General features: G+C 44.1%; 1 protein-coding gene across 1 annotated transcript in view; it reads left to right on the top strand.

Annotated features, from left to right (window-relative positions):
- FGD6 (FYVE, RhoGEF and PH domain containing 6) overlaps positions 1–22,655 on the top strand; it is a 266,156-nt gene that overhangs the window by 148,100 nt on the left and 95,401 nt on the right. The window contains exons 3-5 of the mRNA XM_078675951.1: positions 451–589; positions 6,922–6,989; positions 7,090–7,120. Coding sequence (XP_078532077.1) covers positions 451–589; positions 6,922–6,989; positions 7,090–7,120 — 238 coding nt within the window. The remainder of the gene's footprint in view (positions 1–450; positions 590–6,921; positions 6,990–7,089; positions 7,121–22,655) is intronic.

The following is a 22,655-nucleotide window of genomic DNA, read 5'->3' on the forward strand; positions in this document are numbered from 1 at the left end:
ATAGGTCTACATATTTGAATAGAATAATAACATTTCTTTAACGGTATGAACAAACCCCGTTGTGGAGGTATTTATAAGCAAACTCAAAATATGTATTTTTTGTGGTCCATTACTTTTTCTCCCATTTGTGCTATGTCCGGATCTCATTGGCAGTTTAGCTCATACAATCATTTGTGCTGTGTGCTAGGTAAATGTTACATTCATATTCAGCCTCCTGCCTGGTCATTCTTTTTGCACACTTGTTTGTCATTGCTTTGGACTTGCACTGGAACCTGTGAAACAGAAATGCAGTAAAAGTAATTGGTCCAAAAATAATATAGGATGTCCATATATCGTATGCCTTTTCTGTGGTAATTATCTTGAACATTTGAAAAAGTTGAATGCATGCTCGGAATAGTTTTTGCTCCATGAGGAAATTCCCTTTCTCTAAATCTGTCTTGGCCTTAACAGTAGGTCATCTGAAGAGGATCCCAACGGAGAGCTCGACATAGTTCATTCCGATGAGGAAGAGGTCGTCAACAGCTCAGATGAAGAAGGTTCCAGCTCTGACTCCAGTAAAGGAGAGCTTGATCATCTAGAAAATAAGCAGGTGAGATTTAAGTCAAAATAACTGGTGTAGTGAATTTGATAATGTTTATATAGCTGCAAAAAAGTTTTTTGTAAGTTAACAGTAAAAGCAACCTGTGAAGAAAATCACAACAAATATGAAGCTATAGACTAGATGTTGTACACTTGGCAATCAGTAAGTTCAAAGGAGTTTGTTTTATTTACATATAATTATATGTAAGTAAGTGACTAGAGAGAACGAGAACGACAGCACATAGCACTTTGCACTGTGGGGGCATTTTGAACTTTGAATCTAGATTGTAATCTCGATGATATACTTTTTTTTTTTAAACAAAAGTGCACTGTACCTTTTAGGCTCTACCTCGAGCCAACTCCCCGGTCCACCGCGGAAGCTCAGTTTGTGTGGAGGGAGGCGGCCAGAGGAGGCGGGGCTCAGACAGGCAGGCTTAAGTAAAGGCAACTACTTAAGTCGCATGGAAGTGCGGACGCGCCGCCGGCGCGCCAAAGGAAAGCCCGTCTGCACCCGGCTGGGACCAGAGGCCAGAACCCCTGGCCCATGGGCTAAAGACAACCGAAGGTACTTGGTCTCCCAATTGTATAGAATGCAAATTCCACTCAGAGATAGATGCACACATTTCATTAGCATCACAAATGGCCATGCATCCTGTGCACATTGCTCTTTTGACCCTGCGAATATCATACTGGCACATCCCACAGTAGAATGGCAGAGTAAACACAAAATGTTCCTCCTCAATTGCAGGTCCCTCCTGAAATATGTGTGGAAAATTAATACTCTATTGATTGAGGAACAGCCGGAAGTCCTGTTTTTAACAGAAACCTGGCTTCACAAGGACTCTGAACCAGATGTGAGACAAGCTTTGGCCCCGGGCTACTACATCTTGAGACAAGATAGGGAAAAGAAAAAAGGAGGAGGCATCACCATCATTCTGAAAGATCACTTAAGGGAGCTCATAGGGACGGATCCTATATCAGACTGCGAAAGTATATCATTTTCGATCTCCTTCGCTTCAACCCTCACTCTCTCAGGTATTGTGGTCTACCATCCCCCTGGTCCATGTGGACAGTTTATAAAATCACTAACAGGTGCTGCCGCTAGACTAGCAAGCATGTCACCTAATTCGACCTTATTAGGCGACATGAACTTACGCTTAGAGAACCCTCTTAAGGCGGAGGCAGTAGATCTCACACAAAACCTATTGGCCATTCAGTTATTACAAAAAGTGTCTAGCCCTACACACGAAAAACGTCATATCCTGGACCCATTCTTTTCAAATGACACACAGCTTTGCACAGGAAGCCCTGTCCCGATACCATGATCAGATCACTTTTTAAAACCGATTACTTGGAACATCCCACATCAGACGAACATGTAAGAACTGGCTGCGTCCCTGGGCAAAACTCTCGCCAGAGGCCTGGTCCGAGGCGCTGGTAAGTTCTAAACCAGTGGAAGAAACTAATACTACTATATCGTCAGATAACTATAATTGCTGGGTCAGATACTCTTTGGATGCTATGATCCCACATAAATGGATTCAGGAAAAGCCTAAGGAAAAAGAGACACCATGGTACTTACCTAAATTGAGAGAACTTAAACAAAACTGCAAGTACTTAGAGAGAGCCTGGAGGACAGATTATAACACAGAAAAAAAACCAGACCTACAGAGAGGCTATTAAATGTTATCAATCGGAAATAAAAAGAACGCAAGCCCTATATTTTGGGGGAAAAATAATAGCCGCTGCGAATGCGCCTAGGGAAATATTTCAAATTATACAAAAACGTACTAGGCGCCCTGCACCAGACTTTCCCTCCGACTCCACATGATATTTTGCAACAAACTCGAAGAGTTTTTTTTATAATTTCTTTTAGATATTTATAACACATTCCCTCAAATTAAAAGTACAGACAAGTCGGACCAGGAAGCAGACCCCCCCCACACCCCCCCCCCTTAGTGGCACTACCCCTCCCTCCCCCCTCCCATCTGGAAGATCTTCCAATCTTGGACATGGACACATTAACACAGCTCTTTCCCCAGGTCAAATCGGGTTCCCTTCATAAACTCCGCAAGGTGGAAGAAACCATTCTTCTGGTTTTGCTGGAGTTACTAAATTCCTTGCTATCCAGTGGCCAGGTACCTCTGTCAGGGAAGCATGCCATGATAAGAGCTCTACTGAAAAAACCCAACCTTGATCCAGAGGTATGGAGTAACTACCGCCTGGTCTCACTGCTTCTCGGGACCAGCAAATACTTGAAAAACATGTAAATAAATTTCTCTCAGAACACCTAGAGAATCACTCCCTTCTGCATACCACCCAGACAGGCTTCTGCCCTAACCATGGGACAGAGACAGCCCTGCTAGCAGTAGCGGAGGAATCAAGGAAAGGGCAGGGGCGGTCATTTTACTTGCCCTAAGCTCCGCATTTGATACAGTCAATTATAACATCTTATTTGACAGGCTCAGAATGGTGGAAGTCTCAGGCAAGGCCTTGACATGGATTAAATATTTACTAAAGGATAGAGTATTTCAGGTGTTTGAGGGTAACTACACCTCCAAGTGTCTGCCACTCTTGAGTGGAGTTCCTCAGGGCTCATCATTGAGTCCCACCCTATTTAATATTTATCTCAAACCACTGGCCGAGCTAGTCCTACCTTATGGGATTCAAATTATTACCTATGCGGATGACACACAATTGGTAGGAGCTTTAAAGCATCCAAAGAATACACCAATTAATCTTGAAACCTGTATGGAAGTTGTGGCCACGTGGATGGACCAGTCTTGTCTCAAGCTCAATGGAGACAAGACTGAGTTAATGATCCTAGGCAACTACCCTTCGCTTTGGTGGAATTAGTGGGACTAAGTTGGCCTAAATGTCTTAGTCTACCACCAACCCCCAAAGGTCAGATTAAAAGTTTGGGAGTCTGGCTAGATAAATCTCTCATTTTTAATAGCCAAGCAATCAAGTTAGCTGCATCATGTTTTGGCATTATTAGAATGCTGCGGAAAATTCTCCCACTGCTCCCGGCACGAAGAGTGATAGTACAGGCATTGGTGCTCCCTAGGCTAGATCACGGGAACTCCCTCTACCTTGGACCACAAAGGCCACTATAAGGAAATTGCAGGTAATGCAAAATTGTGAAGCCAGGCCGCTTTATCACACTCCCTACCCGCAATCAGTCAAGCCAGTTCTAAAAAAACTTCACTGGCTGCCAATAAGCGAACAGATTAAGTTCAAAGCATTGTTTATAGCTCATAAAACGCTTTGGGGGACAGGTCTTAAAATAAACCACTCTCTTATGGCCTTTTACCACCCCACAAGATGCCTCTGGTCAGCCAGCCAGTTTCTGGCAGTGATACCAAAAATTAAGAGCGCACGATCAGGCGGTCGCACGTTTTCCCATAACGCTGCCAAACTATGGAACACACTCCGCGTCCAGATGCGCTCAACCATTCGCCATCTCTCCTTCCGGAGGCAGCTGAAGACCTGGCTCTTCCAGAGTCTGCTGTAATCAGTTCATCCTTGTTTCTCTGCTTGTCACTGATAGCACAGAGATGACTAAGGGTAGCCTGGCGCTCTATGAATATTCATTAATAATAATATTAATAATAATAAAATATGTGCCTTGTACCTGCTCATAATGTCTCCAAGTCGGATTATTTCTATTGCCTTTCTGGCAATGTTTGCTGTAGAATAATTTTACTTCTGTTTACGTTCCTGTGGCAAACCTGTGTTCCAATTGATTAAAGAATGCCTCTTCCCTTATTTGGTGTTGCTGTGCAGCCCTGCAGCAGGGGCGTAACACGGGCTCCCACAGCCCCCGTGGTGTGGGGGGGCCCGAGCTGCAGGGGGACCCTGCAGCCCTGTACTCGGGCCTGAGAGCTTCGGATTAAATCCGGAGCGGGGGCCCCTCCGTGTCCCTTGTAGAAGGCCCCCCTCAACTTTCTTTACGCCAGTGCACTGCAGAATAACATGCTTTCCTTTTTTTCAGTGTGTTTTTAGTAGTATCAGCTGTGGTGATGCCCTGGTGATATGGAGTCATCCTGTAACACCATGTAACCTTGGATAGATATGTTTGGAGAGCTCTGTAGATATCTCTGTTCTGGAAAAGTGGGCAGATTAATAAAGATATGCTGTCCAAAATCTCAGCGCAAAGGGTCTAAATTGCTAGAGCTTTACTAGGCCCAGGTTAAATTTAGGTTCATTCTTTCTTGTAAACCAAAACAATGCCATGCATCCTCCCTCTGCCTCCCTCCCCCGATATCCGGTAACAATACTGCCTCTGAGGGATTCTGGTGACATTATAAACCACGAATCCAAATTCTGAGTTGTTTTTAAATGTAACAAGAACCATGAGACACGTTATCCAGGGAAGTCTCCTCCATTGGAGCGGAGGACTGTCGTCCCACTTAAGCGTCCCCCAAAGCACCAGAGATGAAAAATAAAATGGTAATTCATTATCATTTTATTTTTCATCAGCCCGTCCTGAATTGAGCATCAGTACGGGGCGGGCCTGCTGAGTGACCGCAAGCAGGAGCGGTGGGCAGAGTGCCGTTGCCCTGTTTAAAGTGCGCGTGTCTCCTAGGCTCGCCGTCTTGCGACTGCAATCCAGATATGAGCACTTTAAAGCTAAGACCGCTGGGTTGAGAGCAAGTGTAGGCCTCTAGCGTGCTGGGGAGCGCCGAGAGAAGCTGCTCCCTCCAATCAGGGGCCTGCTCACATGCTGGTTAACAGCATGTGAGAAGGCCAGGATTGGTCGAGGGAGTTTGCTGGGGCCTGCACTGCAGTCCCAACAGAAGAGGTCCAAAGGGAAAAGGATGTTGTCTGTCTCAATCCGGTAAGTGTTTTCTTTTCTTTTTGTTTTATTTTGTTTGCCCATGCGCGCACCTAACCATTTGCACTCCCCCCGCCCCTATTCTCCAGTAGATGCCAGCTGCCACTGATGTTATCCCTTATGTATTTTTCATATTAAATGTTTATTTTGGGATATTTAATTTGAAAAGGCTGTTTTTGTCAAAGTACAGCTAACAGTGGGCACTGATTAGAAATGGAATGTTTAGGGTTTTCTTTTACCTTTCATGAATAAATTGTTGTTGAAAACGATCGTCAGACGGTTTAGTTGAAATTCTGTGACCTTAGCGTGCTGCATGGTTATGGATTATTTGCTTTTGACACATAATTTGCTAATTTCACCCAAAATGTTGTTTATAGTTAAGTGATGAAAATAAAACTTCCATAGATTGTGTTACATAACTTACATTTTTTGCCGCATAATTTAGATAACCTTTCTGCTTATCTTTATTCTCCATGCCACTTAATGCAGTAGTCCCGACAATAGTTGAGCTCTGCAGAATAGTTTGGGGCTGCCATTATAATGAAGATATTTTCCATATTTCACTGTTGCCTGCGAAATGAGTTTTCATATCATGGCATTTTGACAATTATCTTGAATAAAAGCATCTCAACGTACTATATATGCTTAATACTCCTGTTGAGGCTACTTCTTAGATCTTCCAATTAATTTTTGACACAGATTTATAGATAAACTCACTGTGCTCGAATAAAAAATGATCACGGTCTTTGCAAAGTGAAATTAAAGGCAGACGTAGGCCCTAGTGGGATGAATCTCATAGCTCAAGTAAATCAGTTCATGTGTCTCGTATAATGTATGTCACCTATGGACAATAGATACAAGTGCTTATCTTAATTTTCAGTGTTGTACTATAGGATATTTTTTCCTAGTGATTTCTGACTTCTTGATTCTTATCTCCAATTTCCGGGAAAACTGAAAACAAAGGTTAAAAACATCAAAACCGCTACAATATACTTGGAGTACCACTTCAAAATCATTTGTCTGCACGAAGTTAAACTTGGAATAATTCATAAATGAACAAACATCCCTTCGCCTGCATTTAATGCATTTGGCTCCTTAGTATCGAATTCGAACTATACCTGCACGCTAGTCTCCTGAGAACTCTTTCCATATATCCTTCTTTAATTGTATACAATATACAATCTATGACACTTTACTCCAGTAGTGATCTGTTATCCTCTTATCCTCCTCTTCATACCTGTGTTAAGGAGTTGGTGACCTCTGCAAAATAGGGTAGTATAAGATTGTACCTAAGCAAAGGTGTCATTACATCATAAAAAGGACTCTTAATCCATGCAAACTAATCCCCAAACTTTGTTTTTGCTTGTTCCCTGCTTTCCAGGGTTAAGTGAGAAAACTTGTACAAGAAGCTTGTATTTCTATACGTTGATAGACTTTAGACTATGGCCAGTCCTGAATAAATCTTGTGTGTGCACCGATTCTCAGTGCATCTTTTTTCTCTGCAGGGTAAAAGAACTGGGAAGAAAACAAAAGTGTACCACATCGCTAAGGAGATCATGAGCTCTGAAAAAGTGTAGGTTTCCATGACTTTTAAAAGTTCTCTTTATTTATTGTGTGCCATGTTTTATGACTGGATTTACATTTGCTATTTCTGTTTGTTCTTCCTCACACAGTTTTGTGGATGTTCTGAAGCTCTTGCACATTGTAAGTACCCAACACTAATATTCGTATTGATCAAGCATTTTATTTGTTAGACCTTTGTTTTACCACTGCAGTACATAGTGCAAAAGTTAAATTTGAATACTGGAGCAAGTTTTCACTATCTCATTAGAAGTGGAAACAATTTGTAATATATCTCAAGCACATAAGTTAGCCAAAAGGTTTTAGTTACTGATGGAAAGATTGGTGTTTATCCATTAAACTTCCCACACTTCTGAGTTTTATATAATGAAGGAAAGAAATGGTGTGGAGCTCAGCAAAAGGAATGATTCCCCGTGAACGAACCAGCTTTAGATCCAAACATTCAGTCACATATAACATTGCAATTTTTCAAACTTTGATTGATAAATACGTAGTATCAAAATAGCAAATCCTGTATACTGTTATTGTTGACTTTTCAATAGCATTTGATAGAAAGGACAGAAAGACTAATAGAGGAAACTGGTAATAATAGGTACTCCCTCAAATCTTTAAAGAGTGATCATTGTACTACCCTCCTCTACTTGGTGTAAACTCCTGATGGGTGGGAACTAATGCTTGACTCCCAAAGTGTATACATTGTTTGAAATAAGGTGCATAGTGGCTTCTCTTTTTTCTTCCATCTTTCTTTATAGTTTACAGGCCCAACCTCTTAATATTAAGAATTTTTCACCAAGTATTTCATCTTTGCTTGCATGTCTTGATGTATACAGATGATATTGTAATTTTTCATCTTACTTCAGTTGGCCTCCAACACAATTCGAATGCATTAACTGCATATGCTGGGAGAAAAAATTTAAATTAATATTTCCAAAACTAAAGCTGTGGAGAGGAGTTGCCCTAATGGCTAGGGCGGTCAACCTCGAATCTGGGGAACCGAGTTTGAATCTCTGCAATGACGCTGAACATCCTGTGATTCAGGGCAAATCACTTACTCTTCTTGTGCCTAACAAAAATGAATGTGTCCTTATGTAATGCAACTTGTGCTATGTAAAGCGCTCTGATACCCGATACCGGGTCAAGTTTGCGCTATATAAAACTCCGTAAAAAAAAATAATAATAATAATAAAAAAGTGTTGGCCTTTAAACAAAAAAAGCATTGCTGTTCTTTCCACTGGAATCTCAGTGAAATTTGCTTAGAGAAGGTGAAATCATAAACTTATTTGGGCAGAGTGTTTTCTCGGAACTTGGATAATAAGCTACATTTTTCACATATAGTAAACAAAGCTTTTTTGCACATATCAAAACATTAAATAAATGTTCTAATTATTCTGTCAGGAAACACTTTAATTTGTCATATCTATACAGTAAAAATATTCTGTACTCTCTCATATATGTACTTGAGCACATTCCTCTTGACAACTGATCATTCTTGAACCTGTCTGAAGGGAAGGTTCTTCTTAAATTATCGACAGTAAGCCAAGCAATCCCTGTACAAGCGCTGCACCTGGAATTTGCACTTACCAGCTCTTTAACTTTTAGAATTGTGTAGTGGCGTATAGTTTACTCCATGCATCAGACGGTACCTTGAGCGATTTGCTGAAGCAGGAAACATTTGTTGCATTTAAGAAAGATTAGACTAGAACATAAATCTTATGTCAGGTTTGCGCTCCGCAGGATCAGCACGCAGCAACAATGCTCCTCCTCCGGACCCTCCGAACACCCTGAAGTATATATATACAGGGTGGTCAGACGATACGGCGAGGGAAAAAAACCCAAAAGGGGAAAAACCCAAAAGGAAAGAGAAGAAGGAAAGGGCAGCAGGGAAAAAGAAACTGGAAAACAAAAAGGGAATGGTTAGTACAACATCAATCACTACACTCATGTAATTCTCACTACATCACAGCCTAGAAATCACCTGTATGCTTTGTGAACCGGCCCAATACCGCAGTTTCTCCAACCTTCCTTCTGTCCTATTCAACACAAGAGAAAATATTACACATGTGCCTCCTCATCCCAGTCTCCTAATTGGAAGATGCGTATTAGCAACCTACCCTATAGCCTCCCTCCGCAATTCTAGAGAGTGGTTCCAGGAATCCAGTAAAACACCCAAAGACAAAAAGGAACAGGCACTCCATGAAAGAAAAAGAAACCCGAAAGGACTTCTTTGTTGAAAGCACAAAACAAAACTCCTTTGATTCGCTAGTGTAAATGGCTCCTTTACACTATAAGCAAGTACATGTCATATTTCATTAATCAATCCAAACACGGCATGACGTAGTGTTAACTACCGTCATCCGCTTTGGTAATTATAATCCCATCCAAAGATCGTGAGGCCAACAATGATAATTCATGTCGGTAGTGCGGAGGTCCTCATCCCCCCCTGCACTCCGCCACTTGCACTTCAATGAAAACGTGCCTGGCTCCGCACGCACTACACAGAAGCAGACCGCCTGTCTAGAATATGGACTCCCAAGAATCCTACTGAATGTTTCCTTGCAGCAGCGAGGACAAAAACAAACCAGCAGAACGCTCCTCGTTATCAATCACGAGAAACAGTAAAACAGACATCCACGCTAGCCAGCGTGATATCTCGCAGGGCATTTTTGTGTGTTCTTCCACACTCACCAAATGATTATAAAGAATGTTACGAAGCAAACACCGTACATTTAGGTCATCCTGCCTTTCGCCATAGTGTAGGCGCCAGGAATTGCCTACTCCAAGATGGCGCCCACGTTTACAGTACCCAGCACGTGACCTACTAGTCACTGGGGTGACGCCCCAAACCAACAATATAATCAACACCGGACCGGGGACCCGGTACTATCCGGATCCCGGTAGAGATGGGTAGGCGAAACAGCACTGGTCGAGGCTTTGAGAAGTAAGTAGGCGGCGCGCCTTACCTCAGTGACCCGCATTAGCGCGGATGGGGCGGGATATTGACCTGGACACCCAATATATGATGTGCACACCGGGGCGCGTCCTTAGCAATGGCGGCCACTGCACGGCCAGCGGTAAACGAGAACCCCCGACCTCGGTGTATATGTGTGAACTGGGCACGGTGTAGGCAAAACGAGAACCCCCGACCTTTGTGTATATGTGTGAACTGGGCACGATGTACGCAATGCAAGCCTTTGCTACAACTCCACGATCAGCACGCAGACAGCGTGCTGTTGCTCTTATAGCGTGCTGTTGCTCTTATATCTTTATAGACAATAGACCTGGACACCTCGCATTTGATGTGCGTGCCTGGCGCTTCCTTAGGACTAGTGGGCGCTACATGGCCGGCTTTAAACGAGTACCTTTGGCCGCAGATTGTATGTATGTACTGGGCACGTTGTAGGGCGCAGTATTAATCCCTGCTACACTTTAATATTGGGCATGCAGACAGTGGTACATTGGTGGAAGCGCCTATGTTTCCTTATACAATTGATTGCTCCGCTGCCCAGTCGACCACACAGGAGTACTACTGGCACCTGATTTTAATATAGAGGGAGTACCAAACTTGAGATAAGAGTTGCATGTATGCGCCTATACCACAGATTACTTCACTACTCAGGCAACCACATATGACCACCTTTGGCCTCTGATAGGGAGGTCGCAGTTGTACCAAGGTGTGATTGGGAAGGGCCACAACATCAAACACGAGAGACAGTGGCACGTGTATCTGAAACCGGGTATGCACAGGTGGGATGAATGACACATGCACTTTAATTCACCTAGGGCCATTGTAGGCGACTTGCCTCTTGTCCCATTATTTTGAACCTAGCTCAATATAAGGTTAAGCCACCCTACGAGAATCAAAACGTAGTCACTGGCATTGGTGAACAGAATGTAATATGCCCACGCTGTATGACGGACGTATGTGCCTATGTCTCTGATACTTGAATAAGGATATGGCAATCCTTTTACATAAGCAGTTGATAACATACAATTGCTCACCCACCTACTTATCAGTATTCCTCCTAAGAAACGTTCAGACATTGGGGGTTCTCTGATAACTCTGGATATTGGTGCCTTTATCTCCCCTTTAGCCATTAAACCCCTATTGGCTCTCTCCCTCGAAACCACACCTACCGGGTACTGTTGACACCTGGACTCCTTGACCTATAGGTGAGTATCCGATGAAGCCGAGGGGTCAATAATTAGACACCTTGAATTAAATAACTGCTGCTATCATGTTTTAAGTTTAGTTTTATTTATTTATTTGAGTTCATTTTAGTATTATTTTTCTACTGTGATAGAGATGACTTGTGATACATGTGAATCAAGTGGATACTTACAGGTCACTGCTCACAGAATGCCACAGACACCGAGTCACTTCTCTTCACCTAATCACAGTGTGCTCACGGTCAAGATTGGTTAATTGTTGTCCATGTATTTTGGTAACTTTTCCTTTTGTCTCCTCCAGGCAAGAGCGGTTACACCCAGGTAGTACAACAGTTACAAATTGATGTGTATAGGTTGACACTTTCAGGTCTTCCTTTTGTGATAGATGTAACAATTTAATAAGGTCCTGAAGAATCGCAGCATAATCGCAGAAGCGAGAAACATGTTGACCTCACGTAACGCTGTGTAGTCCTAGATCGTGATACAGAACCTAATTTCTGGCGATCGTAGGCCACCCACTTGTTTTACTTATAGTAGGGGAACCACCAGAATAAATTGCTCTCCGGTATCCCTTGCTATATTTTAACACACCCACCTACACTATCCACTTCTTACCTGGCCCCTCACTTGCACTTCACCCACAGGCTGTTGGAAAAAAGATCTCCGATAAAGAGCCCCTCCTAGAGGTGAGCCCGTTGGACATTGCACCGCCTGCCCAACGAGGAGCAACGGCCGATGATGAAGCATGACACTCGCAAGGGTGTGTGAGGCCATTCATTCCAACTAATGGGATGCCCAGGGGAGCACTCCACTGAGCACTACCCCCTCATCAATGTTCATCCTCTCTTGACCGTATTACTATTACTCTTCGTCTAGGAACAACTGAGTCCCTTTCTTGTTAATCGTAGTGTTAACTACCGTCATCCACTTTGGTAATTATAATCCCATCCAAAGATCGTGAGGCCAACAATGATAATTCATGCCGGTAGTGCGGAGGTCCTCATCCCCCCCTGCACTCCGCCACTTGCACTTCAATGAAAACGTGCCTGGCTCCGCACGCACTACACAGAAGCAGACCGCCTGTCTAGAATATGGACTCCCAAGAATCCTACTGAATGTTTCCTTGCAGCAGCGAGGACAAAAACAAACCAGCAGAACGCTCCTCGTTATCAATCACGAGAAACAGTAAAACAGACATCCACGCTAGCCAGCGTGATATCTCGCAGGGCATACAAACACCAGTCTCAAACCTCATAGACGAGGATCACAAATCCGGAAACAGCACCAGAACACCGGGCTCGAGGAGGAGCAGCGCGTCCTCCTCACGCTCAGATTCGCAAGCCTCGAGCGCCCAACTCCGCCCAGGGATATCCCTCTCGGCGCCGAGGATGCTGGGAATCGTAGTTCAACCCCCGGTCTTGCTGGGAACTGTAGTTCATTGGGCAGGCGCAATGTTCACAACCTGACAGTACGCCCTCCTCCCAAGCGCCTCCTAGGCCCAGGCTTCGTAGGACATCTCCGGTGGAAAGCCAGCACAGCCCGAGGGGCATTGATGTTGTGCACCGGTTCCCATGAATCCTCCTCCGAACCGTACCCCTTCCATGAGACGAGATACCAAAGCGCCCCCCTACGGTATTTGGAGTCTCGAATGGATCTCACCTCATACTCCAGGTTTCCGTCTGCCGCCACTGCAGGAGGCGCTGCACGACGAGAAGAAAGGGCCTTCTTCAACAGATGCACATGGAACACCGGATGTATTCTCAGTGCAGCAGGCAGTTTCAGTTTATATGCCACAGGGTTGATCTGTCGCACAATGGGATATGGACCAATGAACCGCGGATGGAATATGCTCCTCAGTTTGAATCGGATGTATTTGGTGGAAAGCCAAACCATGTCCCCCACCTTGAACTGAGGACCAGGAGTACGATGCCTGTCCTCCCATCGCTTGTACACCTTCTTGGCATGTACCAGACGCTTTTGAACTTCTCTATGCACCCTCCTCAAAGTCTGGACATGCTTCCATACCGAGGGCTGTGTCGCCAAATCCTCTGGGATGGATACTGGCAGGGTGTTAGCATCAAACCCGAAATTGGCCCTGAAAGGGGACATTCCGATGGAGCTGTGACAAGCATTGTTGTACGCCAGTTCCACCATCCACAACAATTCCACCCATGACTCGTGTGCTTCCTTAGAGTAGCAGCGCAAATACTTCTTTAGGGTTTGGTTTAGACGTTCAGTTTGCCCGTCTGTTTGAGGGTGGAAACTGGTGGAGAGCGCTGACTCGATCCCCAATGCCTTACACCACATACGCCAAAACCGAGCGATGAATTGAGGCCCTCTATCAGACACGATGACTCTCGGTATGCCATGCAAACGAATGACTTGCGAGGCCAACAGCTGCGCCGTTTGACTAGCCGTGGGAAGGGTCACGCAAGGGATGAAATGTCCCATTTTAGTTAGATTATCCACCACCACAAGAACAGCTGTGTTGCCCCGATCAGCTGGCAGCCCTGTAATGAAATCTAAGCTGATGTTCTGCCATGGTCGATCGGGTGTGGGCATCGGCATCAACAAGCCCTTCTTTCTGGTGTTTTCCCCTTTTGCTCTGGCACAAGAGTCACACATGTTTACCCAGCGGGTAGCATCTCTGACCAGTGTCTCCCACCAGAAATGTCTCTTGAGCAGGTTCACGGTCTTTGTAACCCCAGGATGTCCAGCCATAGGAGCTTCATGACACCACCGGAAGGCCTTCTTCCTTATCTCCTATGTGGGCAGAAACAGACATCCCCCTGAAATGGCAATCCCTGTTTCATCTCCCGACCTTGTTTGGCAGCCGCCCATCTGATCCATGAACCCATAGACCTGGAGCCTTTGACATCATCCAGAAACCTTTCGGCTCTGACCACACACACCACCTTAGTCGCAGGGATGATGGAACATTCCTCCTCAACCATTCTCCCGGGAATCTCCTGCCGGGACAGAGTATCAGCCTTTCTATTTTCTGAGCCTGGATGAAACGTAACCACGAAGTTGTACTCGGAAAAGAACAACATCCACCGCATCTGCCGTTGCGTGAGATGCCTAGCCGAGGACATATACTGCAGATTCCTGTGATCGGTATACACCGTCACAGCCTGAACAGCCCCCCACAGGTAAGGTCTCCACTCCTGGAATGCCCTTTTTATAGCCAGGAGCTCCTTCTCAGCTATGGAATAGTTGACCTCTGCCGAGCTCAACTTCCGAGAGAGATAGGCAACCGGATGAAGCTGGCCTGTGTGTGCGTTTCTCTGAGACAAAACTGCCCCTATAGCTTCATCCGAAGCATCTGCTTCTACAATGAAAGGATGCTCCAACAACGGATGAGCCAACACAGGTGCCGAAGTGAAAGCTAGTTTCAAGGCCACAAATGCTTCCTCAGCATCCTTTGTCCAATCAAAAACCTTGCCTTTCCGTAACAGCCTAGTGATGGGGATAGCAACCTGGGAAAAATGCAGAATGAATCGGCGATAATAGTTCACGAACCCCAGGAAGCTCTGTACCTCCTTCACATTCTTTGGGGCTGGCCAATCCCTTACCGCCTGTACCTTTCTTTCTGACATCTGCAACCCGTGTGGACTGAGGTTTACTCCCAGAAACTCCACTCCGGTTACGCTGAACTCGCACTTACTCAGTTTCACAAACAAGTGATGTTCTCTTAGCTTGTCCAACACCATGCACACATGAGAGGTATGACAAGACACTTCCTGTGAATATATCAGTATGTCATCTATATACATGACAACAAAAAGGTCCACGTATTCCTTTAGAACATCATTAATAAAAAACTGGAATGCCGCAGGAGCATTGCACAGCCCAAAAGGCATTACTAGATATTCATATAATCCATACCGCGTCTTGAAAGCCGTCTTCCACTCGTCCCCCTCTCTTACTCTGACCAGGTGATACGCTCCCCGGAGGTCCAGTCGAGTGTAGATCTTGGCCTCTCTCACCTGATCAAGCAACACCGAGATGAGGGGGAGAGGGTATCTATTGCGGATGGTGTTTTTATTCAAGACGCGATAGTCCACACACGCTCTCAAGTCCCCATTGGCCTTAGCAATAAAGAAGAGAGGAGAAGCGGCCGGAGAGCGGGATGGCCGGATGAACCCCAAACGAGAGTAATGCTCTATATACTCCTTCAAATGGGCTGTCTCAGGCACCGACAAAGCATACACTCTGCAGGACGGTATCGTGGCCCCCTCCACTAGATCTATACGACAGTCATATTCCCTGTGGGGGGGTAATACTTCTGCCTTTACTTCACTGAATACGTCACCATAACCAGAGTATTCTCTAGGTATGGCGACATTTTTTTCCGCGGCAGTTGCGGCCAAAAAAGGGCTGGCTAGCGTAGTGACATTAGCAGAGACACATGGCACTAAATGTTCGGAACAATGCGCAGGAAGGAAATGAAAGGTTTTTGTCTGCCAATCCACCACCGGATTGTGTTTCCTTAACCAAGGCATACCCAGGATTATTTCATACTGAGGTGCTGCTATGATGTTCAAAGACAACACCTCAGTGTGCACCATGCCTTGTACCACTACAGACAACCCTACTTCGCTGGTTCTTTCGGTGATCTGGCCTGACGTTAAAGGTTGCCCGTCGACCGCCAATACCTCCTCAGGTGTCTCCCTAGAGACACGAGGTAAGGCCAAACGTCTTACCAGGCCCTCATCCACGAAATTACCCGTGGCTCCAGAATCCACCATAACCATCACTCGGTATCTCTCTAGATTACACTCCAGTGTCATAACTATCACCAAATGAGGTTCTGTTTCATCGTCCCCCTTGGAAGACAAAGAAGTGAGCTTCCAAGGTGGCCCTCTCTCTTCGCTAGGCATGTTGTCACCCTTCAGCTCGCCTTCCGGCACCGTATTTGACACCGCAACTTTCTTGAACCTGCTAACGTTGCCGGAGGTCTTGGGTTTGGATGGACATTCTCGAACGTAGTGTCCCTTCCTTCCACAGTACATACACAGGCCCTGTACTCTTCTGGTCTCTCTTTCCTCCCTAGATAAAGGGGCTCTGAGCGCTCCTATCTCCATAGGTTCAGGTGGGGTTTCAGTCCCCCCAGTTACCTTACGCTGGTTTCCTCCACCACTGTAAACCCCTTTTTCCCCTCTCCTTCGATTACACCCCCTGTCTGCCATACGAGCATCCAACCTCAACACCAGATTCACCATGTCAACAAAGGACGTAGGTTGAGGATCCACCTGTGCCACCACATCTTTCAAATCGTCATGTAAACCCTGATAAAATAGGGACATTCTTTTTTCTTCCGGCCATTCCGTTTCAGCCACTAAACGATTGAATGCGGTTAAATAAGTAACCAACTCTCCTCTGCCTTGTCTCAATGTTAACAGTTCTCTATCCGCACTGAACGTAGTCGCTCTGCGGTCGAAAACCCTCTCAAATTCTTTCTTAAATGCGGACCAATCCGAAAGGAGGGCATCATCTCTTTTCACTAATGGTACCGCCCATTCTGCCGCATCCCCCACCAAATAAGAAATCAAAAACGCCACTCTAGAATGGTTAGTGGGGAATGATGACGGTTTACAAGAAAAATGTAAAAGGATTTGAGTCATGAAAACATGCACCTTACGGGGGTCTCCAGAGAACCTTTCAGGAGTGGCTAGTGGAATGGGGGGTGGCACAGTAACCTGAACAGCAGAGGACGGGGCTGAAACATTAAACGGGTTGCTACTCAAACGCTCCACTTTGTCTCTTAAGGCTGCAGTCTCGGCCTTGGATGAGGCCAATTCCTGCTGTACCAACACTAAAGCTTGCAACACATCCTCCATAGACGCCATTGTTGCTACAAGCTGACCGGGCGGAGCGAAAATTCGTGGGCTTGCGATTCTGTCAGGTTTGCGCTCCGCAGGATCAGCACGCAGCAACAATGCTCCACCTCCGGACCCTCCGAACACCCTGAAGTATATATATACAGGGTGGTCAGACGATATGGCGAGGGAAAAAAACCCAAAAGGGGAAAAACCCAAAAGGAAAGAGAAGAAGGAAAGGGCAGCAGGGAAAAAGAAACTGGAAAACAAAAAGGGAATGGTTAGTACAACATCAATCACTACACTCATGTAATTCTCACTACATCACAGCCTAGAAATCACCTGTATGCTTTGTGAACCGGCCCAATACCGCAGTTTCTCCAACCTTCCTTCTGTCCTATTCAACACAAGAGAAAATATTACACATGTGCCTCCTCATCCCAGTCTCCTAATTGGAAGATGCGTATTAGCAACCTACCCTATAGCCTCCCTCCGCAATTCTAGAGAGTGGTTCCAGGAATCCAGTAAAACACCCAAACACCCAAAGACAAAAAGGAACAGGCACTCCATGAAAGAAAAAGAAACCCGAAAGGACTTCTTTGTTGAAAGCACAAAACAAAACTCCTTTGATTCGCTAGTGTAAATGGCTCCTTTACACTATAAGCAAGTACATGTCATATTTCATTAATCAATCCAAACACGGCATGACGTAGTGTTAACTACCGTCATCCGCTTTGGTAATTATAATCCCATCCAAAGATCGTGAGGCCAACAATGATAATTCATGTCGGTAGTGCGGAGGTCCTCATCCCTCCCTGCACTCCGCCACTTGCACTTCAATGAAAACGTGCCTGGCTCCGCACGCACTACACAGAAGCAGACCGCCTGTCTAGAATATGGACTCCCAAGAATCCTACTGAATGTTTCCTTGCAGCAGCGAGGACAAAAACAAACCAGCAGAACGCTCCTCGTTATCAATCACGAGAAACAGTAAAACAGACATCCACGCTAGCCAGCGTGATATCTCGCAGGGCATACAAACACCAGTCTCAAACCTCATAGACGAGGATCACAAATCTGGAAACAGCACCAAAACACCGGGCTCGAGGAGGAGCAGCCGCGTCCTCCTCACGCTCAGAATCGCAAGCCTCGAGCGCCCAACTCCGCCCAGGGATATCCCTCTCGGCGCCGAGGATGCTGGGAATCGTAGTTCAACCCCCGGTCTTGCTGGGAACTGTAGTTCATTGGGCAGGCGCAATGTTCACAACCTGACATCTTAGGCTTGTATTAAAACAACTTGAATGTATAAGAATATTTACAGACATGGTCCTCTGCTCAAATAAAAACAAATGTTTTTTAATGAGGTTCTAGATTAAGTTGCTCTCACAACATTTCTCACTACACAAACTTACAATTGTACTAAACTTTCAAAGATATTGTAGCTTTTAAGCAACCTCAAATGTGCTTATTTTTTACTCTGCAAGACAGTGTATGGTGAGTAATACTCTTGCTCAGACTGGGTATTTTGCCATTGAATACTTAGAGGCATTGCTCTAACTTAAGAAAAGATGACCTTCTATGTGACCTTTGCCAGGATGGGCCAAAAGAATTAAGACGTGCATTTTATATTTGTCCATCTGTTACTGAGGTAGAAGCAAAGAAACATTATTTAACTCCTTTGTATTGTATATTCAATATAACAAAAGTAGATTAATTGATTAATTTAGTAATTTTTCCTACAAATACGTTTGTATGCTATAATTTTCTTTTGTGAATTGTTTTTTTATTCTTAATTATGTTAAATGTGTTAAAATTGCCACAAAGTATTTTATTGTTTTATATTGTTGATCTTAATTGAGGTCTAAATTAATACACCTGGACAAAGGGTGGGGAGCCGTATTTGTGGTTTTGGTGTTTTTATGTGATTGTGTGTGTATGCATGCATAAAAGATACAGTTACATGGTAACTATTTGGGTAGGATTGACTTGAAGAGGATTCTACTATACCTTTGTCATATGCTACATCTGTTTAACGGATCACCCAAGCAGGAAGAAGGATGTACTTGATAGTTGGAATTTCTATAAATGTTCAAACTTACTTATTGAGATGGAAACCTTAATATTGAATAATAGTTATGTATGATTTGAAGGGGTTTTTGTATACAACAGGGTACAGCTATGGGTATGGCATTCACTCCATCATATACCAACCTCGTGAGGTGTTTTCTTTGAAAAGAGCTGTGCCTTGCCCTAAGATCTGGAAGAGTACAGTTTTGATAGCCTGATGTGGAAAAGATGTATAGATTATCTATTTGTAGTATGGAGCGTATTACAAGATACTGTTGAAATGCATACAGAAATGTAATCAACATCCATGGGGTCTGAAGTTGACCTACGCTATACAAAATGACAGTTTAAAGTTCTTTGATTTATGTGTGATAATATGGGATGATAATTTGCCAAAGTCCTTTTTCTTAGAAAACCTACATCTTTAAATGTGATACTTATAGCTCAGTGTAGCCATCCACTTTGTTCTATTGCAGCAATCACCTGTGGTGAGCTAATCAACGAAAAGAGAAACCGTACTTACCGTTAAGATTATATGCAGACTGTGGATTATATGATGCAAAGATTTAGAAGAAGGGGTTACTCTTTGGGTGTCATTACAAATGCGAGGAAGAGAGCGAATGACAAGGATGAGATTGAACATGTAACAGTATAAAATAAAGGTATCAGCCAGTATGAACGAGACACAGAATAGATATATTTCTTAAACAGGTTTTACAGACAAAGTTGCAAATATCCTTTTATTAATAAACGTTGGCATCGATAATAATCTGACCCAATTTTGAAAAGATATATTTTATCTGGAGGTAAAATAACCTTCCTTAGAGTTGAAAGTTTAAAAGATAAATGTACTGGTAACATTTATAAACCCCTTAGCCCACAAGTCTCTTGGTTACCTAAAAAAAAAGATGTGTTGCTGCTATGGTAATTATAATATGTGATACATTCCCCTAGTAAATGCAGAGAAATATGTGGAAGCAGTGTAGTTGTTTTAGTGTCAGAACTGTTCTTAACTGAAAAAGTTATTTTGTAGCTTATGCATTACAATTCCTTTGTAGCTTCCCATATTTCGATAGTACCATTTGACAACTTAAAATCAGAACAGCTGAATATACTGGAAAGAATGAAGAAAAATATCCAATAGTATTATACTATAAAGAAATTCATATTTGTGATCTCTCATTCATTAAATGTATTGGCATTTGTACCCCAAAAAATAACGTAGGCGGTGGAGAGTGGTATTTAATATTGGGCTGCAAATTTAAATCTAGATGGATAATCTAACTTTATTAAAAATAAACTATGTTGAGTACATAACAAGGATTGAACATGATTGAAGTATGTTAAGATGAGTTAGATGTCCAAAATCCAGATATCATTTATGATATAGTATGATTAATATTAAAACATGCAATTTATTTCTTTATTGGAAAGTTTTATTTAGCACGAACATGACCCTTGCGGGTATCGGAGCACTATACAGGTCTTCAGAAAGCAGAAACAAACACGACAAAAAATATATTTATTGCAGGATTAGCATCAAATTGAATTTTATGTTGTGACGTATTTTTGTCATCCTACTGCAAATTAGTTCAATATGGGAATACGATTAACAAGTAAGTTATTTGTAAGATCACAATTGATTCAGAATTACTATTGTGTTTAATTACATATTTGATATATGTGGAGACTATATACAACTATTCTATATAATATTGAAATAGGATTCCATTTGTAGTTTTGGTATATATAAGAACACAAATGATATTTCATTGATTATCATATTACTATTTTATAAATGTTTCCACATAAATTATATCAGATATTGCAGATATCAGCCATTATCTCCAATATAAATCAAGATAAAGAGATGTAATCAGCAGGGCCGGACTGGGAACCAAAAACGGACTTGGAAAATATGCCACCGTAGCCCCCATACTGCATAGATTGACCAAACGAAACAAGAGAGCCCAACCACTTCAGGAGTGGTTTGAAGAGCCCTCTGCTTGTGTTTTTAAGTGGACTTATTGGTTTATTTTTCATAAAATACTACCTTTTGACTGCCTCTTTTTCTCCCACGACTACTCGTTTCTTCTACCCCTTCATTCTTTACTGCTATATCTCTCCTCATACTGTCCGACCATAAGACTTACTTATTCTGCTCCCTCCTTCTTTCATGACACTTTCTTCCCCTTCTTGTTCTTACTTTGGTCTCCCTTTCCCCTTCTCGTCCACACCTTTTTCTTGCTCCCCACGCCTTCTTTCATCACTTGCTTCCCTTTTGAATCCTTTCTCCAGCTTTGCTCCTTCCTGCCCCTTTCTCCTGGTACTTTTCCTTCCCTTCTTTCTCACGTATGCTCTCTTATTGCTCCCTTCTCGCTTGACCTCCTCTCTGCCTCGCATCTCCTTTTGCCTGCTGTTTTCTTTCTCTCTCTTGCACTCTTAAGCAGTAGGGAAGAGTTTGCAACAAGCACCAGGAGAGGAAAGTTATTCAGGCAGGTGCAAGGTATTTTGTGTCCGGTTGTTGTGGTCCAGAGTCTGACGTATGAAAGCCTTGAAATGTTGGCTGCAGCCAGGCCGTCCGTTCTGCTTTTGCTGCGTTGACCTGTCGGTGACAATGCAAGGCTTTTCCTCCGCGTGCTGAGCGGATATCCTGGGCAGCGCCGGAAACTGGGCATTATTTAGGAAGCCACCTGCGCGTCAGCTGCTCTGCGCGTGGATGTTTTTCCAGACCCACACAGTACAAGTTTGTATCATAATGTTATTGCTGTATTCACAAGTCAGTCTCCTACTGTGCGCGGGGACGTTTTAAGTGAAGGTACATGTTCCAGAAGCCTACACAGACCTGAAACTGGAGCGGAGACCGCTCTGAATGTTAATGTCCTCTGATCGGTTCTTGAATACTGCGCCCAGCTCTGGTGGCCTCCTGTGAAGCTTGTGTCTAGCCCGAAAGACGCATGTTGCGTGTGGTGTTTCGGTCTTAAAGCTACCCTGCTGCGGCGGGGTGACCAGGGCTAGCTTCCTTAGCAGGACTGTTCTCTGGTGTTGCCACAAACCGACTGCGCTCAGATGAAGATAGATGTTTGAGGGAAAAGATGGCCTTGCCCTAAATCGTGTGGCTGATGGATTTGTGTTTGTTGTCGTCGGCCTGTCGAGGTGCTTTGGAAGTAACCCTTTGTCTGCCATTTCTAGAGCCCGGTGTGAGTTTCAGTGCGGCCTGCGCACCTGTTGTTTTGTCATCAGCTGCTGGCAGACTGTCACTTTACAAGTCTTGCGTCATTTGTCACTGTGGGCGATCGGAGCCCTGCTTGTCCGCTGCCGGGGGCGAGGGCGGCTCTCCCAGTGCCCAGCGCGGCCTGGCAGCTGTCGGGTCCAGGGAGTGGCAGGTGGGCCTCGTCAATGGGGCTCACAGACTGTAACGTAAACACTTAACATAGCGCCCACTGCTTCGAGCTACGCGAAGGCGCACAGGTCTGAAAAGTGAAAGTCTCGAATATTTGAAGCTAGGGAAGGAGGCCCAAAGAGTCCGGACTCTCAACCAAAATAAAGCTGTGCTCGCTAGGTCACGTGTGTAGTTTGTGCTGCACAAGGCTCATTCCCTT

Source organism: Lissotriton helveticus, chromosome 1_1 (genome assembly GCF_964261635.1).
Source record: "Lissotriton helveticus chromosome 1_1, aLisHel1.1, whole genome shotgun sequence".
Lineage (NCBI taxonomy): Eukaryota > Metazoa > Chordata > Amphibia > Caudata > Salamandridae > Lissotriton > Lissotriton helveticus.